Raw genomic sequence first — 20,231 nt, 5'->3', positions numbered from 1 at the left:
CCTGATGGTAAATTGGCCCTGCAGCGACGAGTACAGCACGACTGTACGATGACAATACAACACAGTGAACGCAGCGGCTGGAGATTCCAGCCTCTTCGAGTTTCGGAGGATTAGCCGAACCTCTGAATGGTCTTTGTGATTTTTTTTTAAACCCTCTGAAATCCGAACATTTTGGTTTTTAAGGTTTTGACGCCTGAAGTATTTCCTGCTCTGGATCAGGAAACAGATTATAAGCCTCTTCATACTCGGGGAGGCCAAATGTGCAAGAGCTCACAAATACTCATCCCAATTGTGTTTTCAGTGAATTGTTCAAAAAATGAAAGTCAAAATGTTTAATGCTTCAAGCTCTTCAGACGTATATAACATGATAATAGTATTTTACCATAACAAGCAGCTACAAGCCACATCTAAAATAACCAGGTGTTAAATTTGAAAACAGTGAAGCTGTGAAAAGATATGCAGCTCCAACATGAACCCAGTGGCACCACAGGAGAGAGTAATTATGTTTTCCTGACAAAACTTTAATTATAGTTTTAATTTGATTTACTGTTTAACATCTTGTGGCGGCAGGTTTTGGCTTCAGTGCTCAGAAGACTGTTTGACTCATCAGCTGCAATGATTTTTTGTTTGTTTGTTTTATTAAACAGCTGTCGGACTGCAAATGTTTTCAGGCAGCGTGTGACATTAACTTGGCGGGACAAGTCAGTGTAGTTTGTTTTGTTGAACAGCCGGTGGGGAAACAGCGATAAGATGAGTCAGGCTGAGAGGAAAACCAGCATCACCTCGGCTGAGCATATCAGGAAGGACCAGAAAGGAAATAGCTTCAATAAATAAAACAGGAGAGTCGGTCCGTCTGTGACAGGTGAAGGTCTGGGAGCTTTGTGAAAGAGTAAAACCAGCTGCTGAGACAGACGCCGTTACCTGTGAAGGCTTTCCAAAAGGATACTGAAACAGCTCCTGAGTCTGAGTGCATCACCAAAATAACGAATGCCGTTAATTAACCGCAGAAAACAGTGAGAGCTTCGTGGAGCAGCTCGGGTTCACTGCTCCAGGTTCTCCGGGATGAATATCTGAACTCTTCACTTTGTGTTTTTCACAGGAAGTGCTGCGACTCCGGTCATCTTTAACGAGAACGGCGACGCGCCGGGACGCTACGACATCTTCCAGTATCAGATCACAAACAGGTCGACAGCAGAGTACAAGGTCATCGGACACTGGACCAATCAGCTGCATCTAAACGTGAGGACCAACACTTGGTGCCATTTTCCAGAAATGACTTGATAAAGAAATAAATAAGAGATAAGAGATGGCTGAAAATCACACGGTTCCTTCCTGTTTGTTTGTTTGTTTGTTTGATCACTGGGACGTTCCTTCGCCGTGTGTTCAGATGGAGGCCCTGCAGTGGACCATGGGCGACTCCTCCCTGCCGGCCTCGGTGTGCAGCCTCCCCTGTCGGACCGGCGAGAGGAAGAAGGTGGTGAAGGGCGTGTCGTGCTGCTGGCACTGCGAGCGCTGCGAGGGGTATCACTTCCAGGCCAGCGAGTTCACCTGCGAGCTCTGTCCCTACGAGAAAAGGCCGGACCGGAACCGCACCGGCTGCCAGCCCATCCCCATCATCAAGCTGGAGTGGCACTCGCCCTGGGCGCTGGTGCCCGTCTTCATCTCCGTCCTGGGCATCGTCGCCACAACCTTCGTCATCGTGACCTTTGTCCGCTACAACGACACCCCAATTGTGCGCGCCGCTGGGCGGGAGATGAGCTACGTGCTCCTGACGGGCATCTTCCTGTGCTACATCATCACCTTCCCCATGATCGCCGCGCCCGACGTCGTCGTCTGCTCCTTCCGCCGCATCTTCCTGGGCCTCGGCATGTGCTTCAGCTACGCCGCGCTGCTCACCAAGACCAACCGCATCCATCGCATCTTCGAGCAGGGCAAGAAGGCGGTGACGGCGCCGCGTTTCATCTCTCCGGCCTCCCAACTGGTCATCACCTTCTCACTCATCTCGGTCCAGCTGCTGGGCGTCCTCATGTGGTTCGCCGTCGACCCGCCGCACACCTTCGTGGATTACGGGGAGCAGCGTACGCAGGATCCCGGGAACGCACGCGGCGTGCTCAAGTGCGACATCTCTGACCTGTCTCTGATCTGCTCGCTGGGTTACAGCATCCTCTTGATGGTCACATGCACTGTTTACGCCATCAAGACGCGTGGCGTGCCAGAGACCTTCAACGAGGCCAAACCCATTGGATTTACTATGTACACCACCTGCATCATCTGGCTCGCCTTCATCCCCATCTTCTTCGGCACGGCGCAGTCGGCAGAGAGGGTGAGTGTGTGTCTGATAAATAATGTACCGTCACGTTTCATGTACTGTTGAGCCCTTCGGCAGAGTTTATAAACGGAAACCTAAACTGTCAGCAGTGTCTCCGTTTACCGAACTGATGACACGACGATAAAATCCTGCAATTCATGAAGGTGAAGCTGATAGAATTTCTCACGCTGCGTAGTTTGGGATTCCTTTCTCTCTCTCTCTCTCTCTTTTTTTTTTATCTTTCCTTCTTCCTGATTTCATCTTCATTTAAATCACAACCACAGCCTTTATACTTTACATAAAATAAATAATAAAATAAAATAGCTGTAAATTTAGTTACCATTGATTTTAGTCATTTTTCTGGCAGTTCATTTTGGCAGCTAAAGTAACAGAAGCTGATGTCCGCTGCAGATAGATAATTAGCATTAGCATTAGCATTAGCTTTGAAAGTTGGTTGACTTTGTTGTCGTTTCGACCGAAGCTGAAGCTAACATGTTTCAGGCTGCAGGTTCTGCTTCAGAGCTGATTAACTTGACTAAAGTTCAGTAAAAATGTAAAATAACCTATGATAGCTGTGGTGTTAACCTCCACCAAGCGGACCCCAGAGCAGAACTTTTTGTGCCATGCTGCTGACGAATGGAAACCTCGTCGGGACGTTTTCAGACGCAGCCAGATATTTTTAGAAACCGTCCGATCGGTGTGGCTGATTGATAATCGATTGGTTTGTGATCAGCCACAGTCTGCTCCGAGGCTCCTCGACACAAAACTAATTAGAGCAGAATTAGATTCAGCACATTCAGACAACAGTTTTTGGGTTGAGTTTGCTGTAAGTGAGCTGCCAGATGGAGGACTGTGCTCATCATGGAGTCTGTGGGGAGATCTGCAGGACAGGTGGAGCCGTTACCTGAGATTCGGTCTTTATCTGCTACTGCGTCCAGACGCCAAGATTTATTTATTTTTTTAACTTCAGTGGAGACAGATTCAATTAGAAACTCTCTCCCTGGCTGATTATAACTCAGACCTGAGGCCTGATTTTCCTCTCCAGCGTGTTTTCATCCAGTTTGAAATATCCCAACGGTCCGCTAGCTTTTCTTGTACTGTAGCTCCACCGCTAAACGTTTGGCTTTTAGACGGATTGCCTTCAAATTTTGTGCGAACTCTGCAACCTCTTTCTTGTTCATTCTGGCTTTTTCAGAGTTTCCTTGCGCAGGCTTCCTGCTGATGGTGATTGTCGTTTGACAGGAGCTTTAGCGGCTGTCTCTGTGACACAGGAGGGTTTTATTTGTCCTCTGAGCAGAACTGTCTCTGCAGGAAAGACTCCAGGCGGTTAGCTGGTTACTGCTGATTTCAGCTGCGGAAAAGAAATTATCAGGGCAGGATTTAATTTGATGTTACTTTTTACCGCTGTTGGAGGATAAAGGACTGAGGTTTGATGCGTTGATGTGGAGACACTCAAACTACAAGAAAGATGTTAAAAATGTATCCCCGAAGTGGAGGAAACAGCAGTTGTTCTCCTCCGTGCGTCATCAGGAAAGTTCTGTTTCTTCATGAGTCCGTGACAGTCCTGCCTCTCCAGGTTCCCCCCTCACGTTTAGTCTGGGAAGCAGATTCACATGAAGTTTCTCTAAAATCAAAACCATCTTCGTGTCTGTTTGCACCGCTTTGGGAAAACTCTGGTCAAGATCAGGGGCGACATCTACATCTGGTGCCGGGCCTCATGTTTTGTCTCAGGCGGTTGACTCTGTCTCTCTGAGCCAGTTCGATGTTTTCATTAACACTGAAAGATGCAGTCAAAAAGTTTTGTTAAGAAGAGCTGAGGAACTGAAAGGTTCCCTGATCTGACCCGATGAGGATTACAGCCAGCAGCGATTCTAGTTTTCCCTCCTTGTTATCTTTAACCTGAAAGACTGTTCAGAGGAAGATTACTTCACCTCCCAGAATAAAACTCCTGGCCGTAACAATGAACTCACAGGAGGTCAGAGGTCAGCCATATTGAAGGATGTTCTGCTCAGACCCGAAAAACAAACAAGCCAGAAATGTGCTTGTTTTTCCTGGATGCGGATCACATGTTTTATTTTGTCTTTGCTCTTCTGACCACTCGGGAATTACTTATTCAAGCTCTTTACCCTCTTTAGTCCCTCAGGAACAGTCTTGTGTCTCTTTGCCGGACTCCTCCACAGCTTCTCTTTGAACAGAAACATTCTTCCTGGAGTTTCATCGTTTCTTTGGATGGTGTTTTTGCTGATAATCGCTGCTGATTGTGACCCAGGTGCTTCGAGGAAACAGGACACTGATGTCTTACCTGTCCACAAAGCAAATGCAGAATTATCTGTCATTTAGCTCGTTATGTTGTCAGTGTTTTATTAAAAAGCATTGACAGTCAGTCACTTTGCTCTGTCTCCTATTAACTCCACATTAAGTCTCAAAGTGTATCTAGAAAAGTTATCGGTTCATGTTTTGCTCCAATTCAGACAAATAAATGTTCAAACACAGCTGATGTGATTTTTAAAACTTTATAATCCTAATTAATAATAATTAACAGTAATAAATACCATGAAAAAACTCAATGTGTTTGTTCGACCCTTTGTATGAGGCACCAATTAATTAGTCATTAAGAAAGTAACAGGTCACATCTCATGTAATTGTGTTGTTGTGTTGTGGACTATTATTCTGTCCGCTCCGTAAACAGAAGGCCCTCTCAGACTGATGAGGCAGTTAGTCCCCTCATTTCATGTATAAATAAAAACAACGCGAGTTATAAATATTGATCTGACACCGTTGTGTTGATGGAAATTTCATTTTAACAGCCGTGTGCTGTTCTTGTATTCTCCAGCACACAATCAGGACGGAGTCCAGATCTCCTCCAAATACGGTTTAATCTGGTTTTACATACCGAGATGGACAAACACCGCGTGGTCCAGATTAAAGAGCAGGAACGTGAATGACGATCTTTTCATTGTCAAACAACTTCACCAGAATAAAACAGAAGCTTAAAAACCAAAGCACTTTCTTCCTCTTTAAATCAATTTAAATTAGCATTAGCGTTATAAATGACACAGCATCGGATGGCTTCAGACTCTGTGCTGCCTGATTTCAGTCAGAACAGGAACAGCTTATCTCATCCTGGTTCTCCTCGCTGCTGTTTCCAGTTGCTGATAATGTCAGACCGGTCCGGGTGGAGAGCTTCTCTCCTCCTCCCTGCAGTCCGAGACGGGACTGGTGAGCCGAAGGTCCTCATTAAAACGCCTTGTTAAACACGGATCTGCAGCCGAGTACGTATCGATCTCTGCAGATCTTCATTTATAGCTGAAGTATTCGGAGAGCGGCTCGGGGGTTTGTACCTGGACCTGCCGGGTCATCCTGCTCGCTGTAATGAACTCATCATACGCTCAGACTCTCACCACACTCCTGATCAAGCTGAAAGGCCTTTTTTTGTGTGTCGGTGACAAACACCAACAACAACGTGATCAGCCCTGAACTAATCAGCTGATCTTTATGTGGAGCAGGATTTTTTCTCTCGCTGACATTTACACTCGGCTGTGCGTTGGCTGCGTGCCGGCTGCAGCTGAGGCCAACAGAAAGAGACAGAGAAGCCGAAGAAGGAATAATAAGCACACCGGAGGGGCCGATCCCTGAACGCAGCACCGGCTGCCCCGAGGAGGCAGGTAGAGGAGGAGAAGACGTCCATAATGGACAGGCCTCTGATGTTCGGCCGGAGGAGCTCAGACGTGATTACCATGCAGCTCCTCTGACCTCCACTGATGAGCTCCTTTATCATATTAATATGCTAACGGTGACATTATTAGTGCTGTTGTCGACATCTACATCCACTTCACGCTGCTGGGATTTATCTGCAAGTATAAAAATCACACATATAAAAGCTCCAGCTCCCCTCGGACGCTGGAGTTTTACACCTGCAGGTATTACTTCTCTGTTACTGACTCTAAGCCGTTCCCCCAATTCCATTCTTTATGCTAAGCTAGGCTAAACACAGAACTGTCCCTTTAAGGCGAACTCTCCCAGAGTTCACGGCGCTTCCTCTCTGAACCCAGCATCCCATTTCCCACTTTTTTTTTTATCATGGAGATTTATTTTGACATAAAGTTGTGACACAAAGTCGACAGATGCCGAATCATTTTTATTGCACAGACTTGAAAATGAGAACAATCATAGAAACGAGTCTAATAAAAAACAATATTACATTTGTGCAATGTTTCAGATATAAATTCCCCTTTTTATGTCACTTCATCTTAGTTTTGTCAAGTCAAACTTTTCCTTTTCTGCCGTGTAAAGAATAAAAAAGATGGCACAGTTTAGAAAAAGGCTGGTTTCTATTTAATAATGATACTGAACTGCTATTTCTTAACAATATTGATGGAATTACGAACAATAAAAGTAAAAATCACCACAATTCATTCTGAACGCGCTTTTGTCCAAAACCAGAGGATGAAGAAAAATCTGTCATATTGTACAAAAACAAACATGAAGATTTTATTATATACCAGCACATCAATAATTAGTCTGTGTGTAATTTACGTTCCCACAGATCAGAAAAGAAGAAGCAGTTTTGTGATGTTTGTTTCTGTCCAATCTAATTTATTTCATTTGCTCACACAGCCTTTAAATTTTGACTTCACAGTTTAGTTTGTGACTAAGACTTCACCTTAACACCCCACAAACTGGCCGAGATGGTTTTGTTTGTTTTCAGGTGATGAACGGCATGAAAACCGGCTGTCGACGCCGTTTCACCATTTCAATTTCTCTGCTTCTGTTGGAGAGGGAAAAAAAAAACCAGCATGAGAGCAGAAAGTCGATACGAAGCGAAGCGTCGCTGTCGTTGAAGCAGTTTGTCTTTCTGCTGCGAGGATAAAGGTCGCTCCAGGCCACGTCAGACCAGATCATAAGAAAACCAACCTGAAGCGGTTTCATCTGCCAAAAAGATCTCACCATTACGTTAACAAATGGTTTCCAGTGAGGTTTGATCATTTTCTGAACCCGGCTCTTCAGGTTCCTCAGCAGGTCCGAGGTCTGAGGAGACGGTGCTCACCTAACGTAATATTAACATGAAGCAAATAAATATAAATGAATAAATCTGGTAGTTAACAGCTGCTTCAGTCTTTGGAAATAGTTTTATTGTTGTCATAGAAACTGATTTCAGTGATCTGGCTTTCAGTAACTGAGTCAGATCTGGCAGGTGAAAAGTTCTCGAGCTCTGAAGGTCCCTAAACCTCCTTGTTCGAAAACAAACAAACAAAAAGCCCAGAAATGACTGAGGAGAGCTGCTGTCTGATGATTGTTGGCTTTAAAGAAGCAGTTTGTGTTCCTGAGTGGGAAGTCATTGTGAAGACAATACAAAAACAGGAAAAGGCGTTCTCACCTCGGCGTTTCTCATTTGACTCCAGAGCCACTTTTTTTTTTTCTGAAGAACTCAAAGAAACTTTTTAACGTTTATTTTCCTGATAATTATGAAAAGAAAAGCGATAAATAAACGAAAGTTGATCTCAGCTGTGAATGAGCTCAGCAGATGGAGAACCTGTGGGCTACGGCGGCCAATCTCCCGAAAACATCAGAGATGGAGAATGAGCTCATTATGCTGCATATTCCCGTGTTTATTGAACCTTCGCCGTCCGTCCACCTGGTCTCTGTGCTCTCCTGCTGCTGACGCTCACAGCAAACATTTGCTGCCCCACTTTTCGCTGCCGTCACGCTCTCGGAGCCGCGAGCTCCAGACCAGCTCCACTTTGATCGAACGGCGAGGTGGCGTCCGGGTCACAGACACACAGAGCTGAGCCGTCGCAGGACTCGGCCTCCATTAACCTCCCAAACCTCCACGTCCACCTTCGACCCCCCAGTTAAGGAGCTTTAAAGTTGAATGAGCGAGAGCCGGCACTTTTTCATACCTGAGAATCCAAAAAAAGTCTGAAACAAAGCTGGTTCTAAATCAGTCAAAGATGGCGGCAGGTTCTGGACCTGAAATGGGAAACTTTACCTCTTTGGTTTTTATCTGTCAAGGATAAATTCAGCGTTTCTTCTTGTTTTATGAGTGACATACCTCGTCAGCTGAGGCTGAGCGGATTCTGAAAATGTGTCTCTAAAAAGGCTTGTGGTCTTTACAGGAACTGCGATTTTCACCAGAAACTGTGAAAAAATGTGGCCTCGTGTGGACGCTGTCAGACTGATTGGCCGCCCTCTTCTTCCTCCTCTGCTCGTGTCGTGGCTCACGTGTGTCGGCCCCTTGAATCACTTCGGGGCTTATTTTTGCCTCTCGGGCTCACAAACGACTTTATGCTCTGCTGTCTGTCATACATTTTCACAATGATTCCTTCATGTGTTGTAGCTATCACCGCCGCCGTTCTGCCGGCTCTTAATGGGAGGGAAGGGGGCAGAGGGAAGTGATGGTCGGGGGGGCGGCTCGCCATCTGTCACCACATTTCCTTCCTTCCTTGCGGCCTTGGTGGCGGCGCCCCCCCCCCGTGGAGGATTCCCCACCATCAGTTCGACACTCAGTCAGAGGGCCATTAAGTCGGGCCGTGGCTTTAACTTGGGGTGGTTGTTGTGGCAACGTTGGCGGTCTCTGGGCCGTGGCGGCGGCGGTGCTGTGCTGGGAGCTTTTTGCACAGGTGTGTCGTGACAGATGCTGCGGGGCGGGCAGAGGAAACAGAGGTTTGTGCCTGTGTGAGGTGGAGAGAGCTTGAGTCGCACTGCTCTCTCTCTCTCTCTCTAATAACTGAGCTGGCTCCACGTTTCCTCCTCCAGAGCAGACTGTTGATTTTCATCAGCATCAGTGTTGGCGACAACAGAGAACACAAATGACGCTCAGCTGCTCCCCGTCACAACCTCACAGATGCTTTCTGCCTTTTTACCCAGAATGCCTTGAGTTTTGCGTCTGTCGCAGCTGTTTGGGACGAGCTGTTGATTCCAGCTGGTGAGCTGATGTCCACCCGCTCTTCTCTGCTTCACCAACATCTGTAACTGAATGCAGATAAATGTCTGTTGAGGTTGAAGTTCACTCACAGCTTTACAAACCTTCTGAAATATCACGTCATCTTTGGGCAGCGTCGCGAACTGAAGACGTGTTGTTTTTTTATCTTAAACCAAAGAATCAGCTCTTTCTCATAAATTCAACCTCGTGTGTCACTTTTCTTCTGTTGATACACTCGTGAATAAAGCTGGTTAGATTTGGATTGTCAAACTCTCAGATATGTAAAACCTTGAGACTTAAAAGAGTTTAAATAGATGAAAATGATAAAAGACAGCACCAGTGTTCAGGTGAACCAGCTGTCCTGGTTTTCTCTCAGTCCTGTTGTGTCGAAGAAAACGAATCAATCAAGTGAGAAGTGAGTGTTTTCCCATAGACTTCAATGCAATCTGAATCCTTTGGCTTCAAGTCTACGTACGAGACTGTCGGGCCCCTCCCACCACAATACTGCAGCTTTAATTGTCGTCTGACCGGGTCCCTGAACGCCTCGTTGTTAGTTCAGAGACAGCGCTGAGGATCAGTGGTCTCGGTGCAGGGCCTAATGATGAGTTCAGGGTCGTCCGTCAAACTGAGCCCCGGTGTTTCTGTGGTCTGTCGCTGATGGCGTTTCAGTTTGGAGATTATTGAGTCTTAACGATCATCCAGCTGCTCACACCGAGGAGCTGCGGCAGTCGGTCCGCCGCTGATTTATTCTGTGGAACAGCTGACTCTCCTACCGTGTCACTTTTTTGTTGCATTTCTTGTTCATTTTTGTGTTCATGGTTTAATTTGACACATCATTGTTCACATGTTCACTTCAGGCACCGTCAGAGAATCATTTCATTCATTATTTACAAAACAAAATGTGTTTCAGTGTTTATTCGTGTCCAATGTGAGAAATATTTCACTTTGCAGCAACTGTGTTTATTACAGAGGACACAGTTACAACCAAACAGCCACATAAATAACCACTAACACTTCCAACATTTATTAGATGTTTGGATTCTGATCCAAAGTAAAAATCGTCTTCCTCAGCTGGCGTTCAGCCGTTCGGCGGTTTGGTTTCAAAAAAATGAAATGAGAAGATATGTTTCCTGCAGGAGGTTATCGCTGCAATAAAAGCCCCGTTCTGGCCACTGAAACGCAAGAGGGCTTTTAATTTGAAACAGTTAGAGGTAACAAGGCTAATGGGAGCAGTTAAAGATGAAGCAGTTCTACATGACAGACAGAGAAAATTAAAAACCCAATAAAGAGAAAATAAAGGTTTTTGAGGAAAACTAATCTGCCGCTAAAAGGTCCCCTGATGATTCAATCTTTTTGAAAGAGCAACAGGAAAAAGTCCAACGCTCGGGTTAGATCATGCAGCTCGGCGTTAAATGTTGCCTTTCAGCAAATGATAAAACCAAAAAAACAGTAAAGCGAAAGTAAAAGTCTGATCAGGAACAGGAGAGAGAGAGAGCTCAATGTGGAGCTTCGGGATGCCGGAGGAGTCACCCGACTGAGTCCAGTAAACAAACCGAGCTCCGACGACCATCTGCTGGTTTAATGGAGACTGATGAAAATATAACTGCTGCGTCAACCCTTCATCTGTGTGTCAAAGCGCTGCAGATGAGACGACGGGGAAAGTTTGTAAGGCGAGGCAGGTCGTCACAGTTTTAGGGAACAAAACTATGAATCTGTGCTGCTGAATTCAGAGAGAAAGCAGCAAATTTACAAAAGTTTGGTCCGAGATGGAGTTCATGATTTCCACAAGTTATTAACGCTTTCTCAGTTTTTATCGTTCGAGAGATTAGATTTTTCTTCCCTCTCGTTCCTCAGATGTCCGATAATCAGACTTTCATGAATTAAGACTTTTAAAGACCGCTTTGACGGGATTCATCTGTCAGATAAGCCACCGCAGAGACTGAGATGTCATTGGCCGTTTTCTAACCCCCTCTCCTCCTCCTCCTCAGATGTACATCCAGACGGCAACCCTCACCGTCTCCCTCAGCCTGAGCGCCTCCGTCTCTCTGGGCATGCTCTACATGCCGAAGGTCTACATCATCATCTTCCACCCCGAGCAGAACGTCCCGAAGCGGAAGCGCAGCTTCAAGGCCATCGTCACCGCCGCCACCATGACCAGCAAGCTGTCGCAGCTGGCGGCCGAGCGGCCTAACGGCGAGGTGAAGACCGAGCTGTGCGAGGGCGTGGAGGCCAGCGGTGAGTGGAGGAGGGGCTTGTGTTGGTGTAGGGTTGACCTTTGACCCCCAGAGTGTCAGGTTTAGAATCAGCCTGTCTGATTGGTTGACGGCTTCAATCAGGTGATTTATTTATAAAAGCTTTTTCAGCTCCGGCAAACACAGAAGTCCTTCAGTGAAGAGCTGAACCAGAACTGGTCCAGAACTGAAGGGTTGTTTTGCAAAATCACCAAATAATCCAATATCATTATTATTCAGTTTCTCCATAAATACTTCTGAGCTCTTCCTCGTCTGGGTGAAGATCTCTCCACAGTGATGAGGATTTAACAAGAGGCTGACGTTCAGACCAAACTGTTTACAGCTCAGAGTTGCACTTCAGAAGCCGTTTCTTGGTCCGTCAGCAGAAAAGTGCGAGAGGTCGGATTGAATGCTCATCAGAGATGTGCTGAGTGAAGCGATCTGCTTCCAAACGTCTTTTATGTTGCTGAGTTTTTGGTGTGAGGAGAAGAAGGAAAAGATTCAGCTCTGAGAAGCTGCATACGGCTCGATGCTGTCTGGGACTTCAGGACCAGATCTGAAGGCCTCCCTCCCTAAAGCTCCCTCAGCTGGGGGTGTTTGTTTAGTCAGTCAGTCAGTCCGACAAGAAACCCAGAACTGTTGTGGGCCAAAGTCCAGGGTGCAGGTCCAGAGTGCAGGTCCAGGGTGCAGGTCCAGGGTGCAGGTCCAGAGTGCAGGTCCAGAGTGCAGGTCCAGAGTGCAGGTCCAGGGTGCAGGTCCAGAGTGCAGGTCCAGGGTGCAGGTCCAGAGTGCAGGAAATGAGAGCTGAACTCACAGTTCAAGAGTCTCGTCTTTTATTATGACTTTACCAACCGGCTCTTTTCTTCTCCTTCCTCAGCGCCACCATCAAAAACCACCTACGTCAGCTATACCAACCACGCCATGTGAGGAGACGACGCCTCCGACACAAAGAGCGTCGCTAACGGGGACGTTTCTGCCAGAGACCGAGACGAGACGCTCGGAGCTGAACGACTGACGGACTGAACCAACGCGTTTACAGGCAGCAGAAAACAGGCCGTAGCGGCGCCGAAAACCTGGAAGGATCCCAACGAAAAAAACCATCTGACAGACTGCAAGGAAGCAGGAAGATGATGAACTAAAAAAAAAACAACAGCAGCAAACAAACAAACAAACAAAAAAAACGTGTAAACGAAAAAAGAAACACAAAAAAGAAATGGTGGAGACCATCTGTATTTGTCGTTATTCTAATTGTACAATCAAAAAAAAAAAAAGAAAAGAAAAACTCGTGGTTGTGAACATTTCTGATTCTCGTCTCATGCCGTCCGTCCGTCGACCTGCTTCATGACATGAGTCCGTCGCTGTTTTCGGCTAACTGAACGGTAGCTTTTGGATGTGAAATGTCAAAACGCTGTGGTTGAATTGAAGCATGCCTGTTTTTATACAAATGATCTATTTATAATAAAGGAATGTTTCACAAGCTTGTGTTGCGTTTGTGTCTGTTTGGAGAAGAACCTCTGAATTCAGACTAAACCCCAAAACACAACACAACCGTTTCTTCTAAAAGTTGTCTCACAAAGGACAGCCGTCAGGTTCACAAACTGTTTATGATTTCCATGAAATTAGAATTCAATTTGGAAAATAAAATTTCAGCTCAGCAGCCCAGCTCAAATAAAATCTTTTATTTTTTCTTGTTACTCTTTCTTCTCTCTCCATTTTTATCCCGTTAAAGGTAAAAATATCCAGTTAAGTCCGCACAAAGTCAGCGATTCAATCCGTTATAAAGCTTTAATTCATCGAAAACCATCAATCAGGTTTCAGAGACGATTCAGAACAGTTCACTGATTTCTGAAGCTGACTCCTCATCATTGTGATTTCTTTGAAATTGACTGGTGATTGATTTCACTCTGAATTAGCTTGTTTTGGTGGGCGTGGCTTTGGCGCTGATGTCACCATCTCCATGGTCCCTCCCACTTCTACTGCGGCAACCAGAAGGATCTAAACGAACGATTTAGCTGGTCTGAAGCTGCTGGGAATCATCTCCAATAAGAGACCTGACTGATCTGGAGTGAAAAATGCTGTACATCCCGACACGGGAAACGTTTCAGAGCAGGAAATGAAAAGAAACTCCATCTGCACTGGATTTGACCTTTAATTCCTCACAAAGCTGAGTCTGGCAGGAAACACAGCACAGTGTGCGCCTCATTACAGACTTAAAAAAACACAGTCGATGTGATCAATACGAGCGGAGGAACAGGAGAGGCCAGATCGATACGAGCTGCCACAGAGAACTCCTCATGCATGTAATGAATATTTCTGCTTCTCCTGGCTGATGAGGACAGGTAGAGACGGGCGACGAAGCCAACGCCGCTCTCGTTTCTCACGTTTGCAGCCAGATGAAAGAAAAGAGGCTGAAACGAATGCCAACAGTGAGGCGGCTCGCCTGGTTCTCCCCGCAGGTTTCTGATTCTGGGTCCTGTGTTTGATCAGGCGTTGTCCATCTTCTGGCTTTAACCACCTTCAGGTAACAGTCGGAGAGGAACTCCACCGGCGTCTGTTCAGGTTTTATCTTCAGGAAGAAAATCCATTCGTCCATTTTCTCCTTCTGATCCCCCTCAGCAGGCTAAGAAGGGTTTCCCAGATCCTCCTGGGAGGTCCTGAGGCGCTCCCAGACCGGATGGAGCCAGGACAAGGAAGGAGCCCAGTAGGTAAAATTAACTGCATTATATCACCACTGATCTGTCAGGTTGTACTGAAATCTATGGGAAAATGTCCCTCCTCCTCCCTGATGAGTTTATGGTCTCAGTCTGTAGTTTTCAGTCTTCAACACAACATGATGTTTGTTATTCAGATGACTGAGAACTTATCAAATGATAACCGAGCAGGTGAAGGAAAAACAGTCATCAGATCGAAGGAAGACACAAAATTTACCAAACACTGATGAGAAGTTGGTTTTTCTACACTTCTCTTCCACTGAAGACCGACTGCACTGAACTCTGCGGCCAGCGTGTCAGGAAGAGTCCGGTCGGTCCGGTAAGTGTGCCCAGGAATAATGGGATGATTCTTTCTGCCCGCGGAGAGAGACTGAAAAGCTGAGCAGGTTGGCTGAACACTCTGCCTGTATTTCTGAAGCCGCTGCCAGGAAGTAATCATCCCCGGGGCAAAAGCTGCCAAAAACAATCAACAAAAGGGAAATTAAATTTGGCCCACCGAGGTGTCCAATATAGGAGTTTAAATTTAAATGTAAAAAAAAAAAAGCTACGTTACAACTTGGAAGAGAAGGAAAGTGCAGTTCTAGCAGTAAAAGTCACAGTTTGTGTGACTGAATATTTTACATAGAATGGGAACAACACTGTCGTTTTCTGTCCAAGTCCATCAACACTTCTGAACCCTCTGCTGGAATTCATGAACTGGACTGTACTCGGACCAGGACTACAGGGAGGCCAAGTCCTCTGAAGGCACAGAATTAGAGGCAACAAAGCTAAAACGAAATCCAGAAAGACAAACGGAGCAAATCAGAAGTCCTCCAAACGAGAACAAAATAAATTTAAATGAACTATGTTGTTATTGAATAAGGCCATTATTTACAGGAAACAGAAGAAAAACTCAACCAGAAAGCACAGTTTCTTCTCCTTCTTCTTCAGATTGAAGGAGGAGGATGATGGGAGGCAAATTTCAGAAACTTCCAGTGACTGATCCCAGATTGTGACCCCCCTTTGGCTCGAGCACTTCAGGATCCAGGTGTGTTTGTCTGTTTGTTAGCATTAGCTGTCATTACAGTCTGCTCTTCCCAGCTAACTCATGGCTGCTGCTGCACTGTCCTCCATCTAATTATTTACAGCAGGTTGTTTTACGCTTCAGCGCTAAGTGTCCGCAATTAAAACGTGACTTTGTGCTAATGAGATTTCAGAGCTTCCTCGACAACCCTAAACTTGTCATGCACGCACTTAACAGCCTGCAGCACGGTGACAATCTCCCCCGACCGACAACAATGACTCCGGCAGCTTCAGCTTCTTCCCCTCTGAACCTTACCTGCAGAAAATCAGTACGGCACTGGCAGGAAATCCTGCCCCTTCAGCTTAATTGGCTCTTTGACAGACATGCTGTAGGTTCTTCCCGTTACCAAGCACTTTCATCCAGCTGCTGCAGGGGGCCCCGGGGCCAATTCCTCCCTGAGAGTTTACGCTGCTTTAACAAATCTGCATGTGGCTCCAGAGACGAGGAGGATTCGAGGATCGACCAAAGAAAAGAGGAGCAGCTTTAAGCAGGAAAAAACTGTGGAATTAACTTGTAATTAAGTTTGACACAGAGAATCCGAAACAATTGCACAGCTGCCGTCAGTTTCCTCGATGTTAGCATGCAGGCAGAATGTTTCAGGCAGGACGTCGAAGGGCTGGTGATTAAAAGGAAGGAGGGGAAACTAATGGAAGAATACTGCAAATGTCAACAACTTTTCCCTTCAGCCCCCGTTATCCTGTCCTCTCATGTCCACAGCCCCTCCCTCACTCATTAACAACACAAATGTTCACATTCACATATGTACACATAGCTAAACGCCTGTAACCCACCATTAACCCCCCCACCAGGATCAGACGATCCTGTCCCCAGGACAGGTAGGTGATCTCGTCCTCCCAACCAGACTCCCAAACCAGCTCCACTCCCTCACTTTGACGGGATGAAGCAGTTTCCAGTTGATGAAACAAATTTTAGCAGATTGCATCTGTGAAGTCACTCTTTGGGTCCACGGGGGTCAAAGGTCAGCTCCCTCTTTGTCACAATACAATACATTGCATTGATCCGTCTTACCTTCACTCATGAAATGAACTGAGGAAAACTTAAACTCTTCACCTTTTTCCGCCTTCCACAGCAGATCTTCTATCAGCAGTCACCAGAGTCACATCTGCTGCCCAGATTCTGTCATTTTCAGTATATTAGGATTTATTGTAACACAAAAGCAGCTTCTGCAGCTCCTGCAGCTTCTTGCTCCGGTTTCACAGGATCCTTCGCGCCGCGTCAACAGTCGAATTCACAACCTGTCAGCTCTGATGGATTCTGACGCACCAAAGAGGTTTATTTTTATCTTCTCAGGTATCAGCTCTCAGCCTGTGTGTGTTTGTGTGTCATTAGGGGGTCACAGCTTCTCTTCTTCTCTCAGATTTTAATTGGCTGCAGGCGGGTTCAGTCCCAGGTGGTCTCTGAGCGGCGGCGACGCGTTCAGTGGATTCCGTTCACTGGACTCTAACCAGAGCACGGGCCGACTGCTGTGTTCATCATACTGTATTTATGCAAATGTTGAGTTTGTCTCTGTCAAAGAAAGTGTTGAATTATCTCTCTTCAAAAGTTTTTTTTATCTGATTGAGAGTTTTGCTTGTTCTTTTGAGGAGTAATCATGCAATCGTGCTTTTTTTGAAGTTTCCGTTGATTTTCTTTCCTATTTAAAAAGTCCTGAAAAGAATTTTTTTTTTTCAGATACAGAGCAGGAAGCATGAATCTGGAGAGATAAAAGTGCTGAGTTTCATCTTCATACTTTTGATTTATGACCTGAGCCGACTCTTTGGAGAGAAAAAATAACTTTCACCTGAACCGAAACCCAAAATGCCATCTGTGGGGAAAGTGCAGGGAAATGTAAAGCAGAGAGCGACTTGGAGCTCTGCTCTTTAAACTGTCTGGAAACTACAAATCCCCTCCAAGACATAAAAATAAAACTACACTCGTGCCTGAAATGACAGCTTGTCTGTTTATGGCTCACCATCAGCACTCCAAACTAAACTGCTGTCACGCTTCACGTCTTGTTTTCCTACTTTCTCCCTGAAAACACATTAAGGCCTGACATTTTCTCAGCAGAATGTCTCCATGCGTCGGAGGAGGCGTTCGCTCGCTCAACGTTGTTGATGTTTTATTTTTGCAGCTTGAACATTCATATTCAGATAAGGCCAGTCACAGATTCTGCGTGTTATTAACATGTAAATCAGATGGATGATTAGTTTGTCTAATCTGCTGGTTGTATCTCACTGGCGTCTGTGTTGACTATTTATAAACAGAACAATGAAAAAGAAACGATTTTCAACAAATTGACTTTTGCTAAAGTGCAAACTCATGCATACACATGAAGCAGCAGCTTCTTCCTTTAATGTTCAGCGTGTGCTGGATGAATGGACGAGATGTAAATCAAGTGTGTCTGTACAATACGACTATTCAGACCGCAGACTTCCTGATGTTTGGGAGCACAACATCTGCATTTTATCGACTCACAGAGTGGTTGACAATGAGCATTGACATTTGTGTGAAGAGTGTCGTAGAAAACGTGCCAGAAATCCAAAAACTAGCTGTTATTATTACTCAGTCTTCAGTGGAATTAGCGAATTAGCGCCCCGTGATGTCACTCATCAGTTTGGAAAGCCTGTCAGCCATCTTGTTTTTCTGACCTGCCCTGTACTCTCTCCTGATTGGATGGTCCAGTCACTCAGTAGCCCCGCCCCCAACGCCTCCCCTCCTTCCTGCTCTGTTTCCCTCTAAATGGAGCCTCGTTTAAAAAAGGAACATCATGTTGTGTTGGAGACTTGAAGCACGTTAGCATTATAAGTGCGACTGTGTTAGGCTGTTTTCCTGCGACGTGATGAAGCGTGTCAGGTGATTTATAGAACTGAAAACACTTCAGAGAAGCAGAACTAAAAATGGAAATACATCTCACACACACACACACAGTTCTATATACCTGCTCATTGTGAAACAATCCCAACACATACGAACACGCACACAAACACACACACACACACTTTCTCCAGCAGCCTCCTCTCCATCATCCCTCCCCCCTGGGGCAGAGGCTATAATTAGCAGTGGCCCCCTGGGGCCCCTGCAGGCGGAGATGACCCATCCTGGATGCCGTGGAATTAATGATCCAAATACTGTCCTGTCACGCTCACACCATATTATTTACCGTAAACTCTGGCTGCAAAGGAAATGCTTCATTTTTCTTCATTAAGGCTTTTAACTCACAAATACACTCTGAGGATTGTGGGACATTGAAACCGAGGACGGCGTCTAACAGCTAATGGCTGTTGGTTTAGTCTTTTATTCTTTTTCTTCTTCTTCGCCATCGTCTGTCTGCTGATGTCATTTTCTATCAAGAGCTCGCCGCTGCAAACGCTGCTTAGGCTGAGCTGAGAGGAGGAGGAGGAGGAGGAGGCGGGAAGATTTCAGTCGACGGGGCAGAAAATGGTAAAAAAAAAAAAAAAAGAAACATTAAAAAGGAAATGAGAGAATGGAAAAGACCTCGATTTAACTTATAGACAGACTTTGTGACATCTCAGCTAATTTCACAGTCTGCTCTGCAATTTATTCACCTGTGATGTCGTCTGGAAATGAGAATGGACTTTTCACTGCAGCAGGAAAAATAATGTTTCCACATTCATGGCACTTCAACATTTTTCTAAAGAACTGGACCAGACAGACGTTATTATTCAGACAGTGATTATTTCGTATGTTTCAGAACAATCATTATTGGAAAAATTCATAATTAAAGGAAAACAAAAGTCGACACACCAGCAGCAATCTTTGTGTTTAAGTGTGTATCAAATAAAGGGAAACACAGGAAAGACTGAAGAGGATGAGATCCACGTGAGGTCAACGACAAGTGGTTTCTAAATTCAGCCTTCGATTAAGGTAACCTTCCTCGTAAAATAACAAGGACACGCTCCCTCTCCCACTTCGGCTCCTCATCACTATTGATTTCGACTGTGACGGAGTTGAGCCGAGGTCTCCTCCCAGTCAGCCAGAGATCCTGCAGATAAACTGCAGAAACTGAGCCCAGACTCATAAAGGCTGAGGAAGTCCTGACCATCTAAGATGGCTGCCTTTCCCGCTCAGCTGCTCTCTCAGCTCCATGCAAACTGTCATTTCACCCAAATGACCTTAAAATGATATTTTTCAGCTCTTGTGGTTCCTCCTGGATGAATCAGCCCAAAATCCAGAATGTTTTTCCAAAAGTTGTTATTTTTCAACAAATCACCACATATTCAGAATTAGCTCAACCTCAACACAAAAGTACACATTATTAACCCTCAATCTAACCCTCTCGTGTGTTTCTGTCTTTATCTGATCAGAAGTTCTGCTCATTAATGATGAAAAATCAGCTCCTTATTCTGTCAACACAATAAACTCAGAAACATACAGCACTGATCCACAGACTCTCTGATTGGCTGTGACATCACCCACCGGAGCCAATAGGAGCGTCCGACGTAGAGACGTGACTCCAGACGTCACTATCAAAGATGGAGGATGAGAACGGACGGATAAACACACAGAAGGAAACTACTACAGAACTAACTACTTTGAAATAAATCAGAGCTTGTTAGAAAAAAACTACAAATCTGCAGCTCAGAGCTTGATGCAGCAATAACGACCAAGAACAACATGATTTCTGGATGCCGATATGTTTCTGTTGGCTTGATGGGTTTGAACACAAATCTATCACAAAATGAATTTCAATTCCATCGTCTCATCAAGTTCTCAGTTTTTGAATGGCACCATCACAATAATTACCTCCACAAACCGTTTAGTTCCATCGTGTTCGTTTTATTCGGGGTTCAGGTTTAAAGAAACCTACTTCTGATCAGAACCAGGTTGGTGGATGAGAAACGCTCTTCAACCTGCCGACAGCTCGGATGGGGACAGTTGCCACTTGACTTCAGCTCCTCAGCATCCGTCTGCAGTGATCTTGGTGTGTTCTGATGTTCGCTAACCAAAAGACTGAAATAATTCTGGGCTGCGGGCC

At 45.5% G+C, this 20,231-nt stretch overlaps 1 protein-coding gene across 1 annotated transcript in view; it reads left to right on the top strand.

Moving 5' to 3' along the window:
• The window catches only part of grm8b (glutamate receptor, metabotropic 8b), a 63,494-nt gene extending 51,022 nt beyond the window's left edge, over nucleotides 1–12,472 (top strand). The window contains exons 7-10 of the mRNA XM_029522674.1: nucleotides 1,100–1,239; nucleotides 1,388–2,323; nucleotides 11,219–11,465; nucleotides 12,339–12,472. Coding sequence (XP_029378534.1) covers nucleotides 1,100–1,239; nucleotides 1,388–2,323; nucleotides 11,219–11,465; nucleotides 12,339–12,388 — 1,373 coding nt within the window. The 3' untranslated portion in view covers nucleotides 12,389–12,472. The remainder of the gene's footprint in view (nucleotides 1–1,099; nucleotides 1,240–1,387; nucleotides 2,324–11,218; nucleotides 11,466–12,338) is intronic.
• Nucleotides 12,473–20,231: the final 7,759 nt, after the last annotated feature.

This window comes from Echeneis naucrates, chromosome 16, assembly GCF_900963305.1.
Source record: "Echeneis naucrates chromosome 16, fEcheNa1.1, whole genome shotgun sequence".
In the NCBI taxonomy this organism is placed as follows: domain Eukaryota; kingdom Metazoa; phylum Chordata; class Actinopteri; order Carangiformes; family Echeneidae; genus Echeneis; species Echeneis naucrates.
The sequence above is the reverse complement of the archived record's forward strand: the minus strand, read 5'-3'. Positions and strand labels throughout refer to the sequence as shown.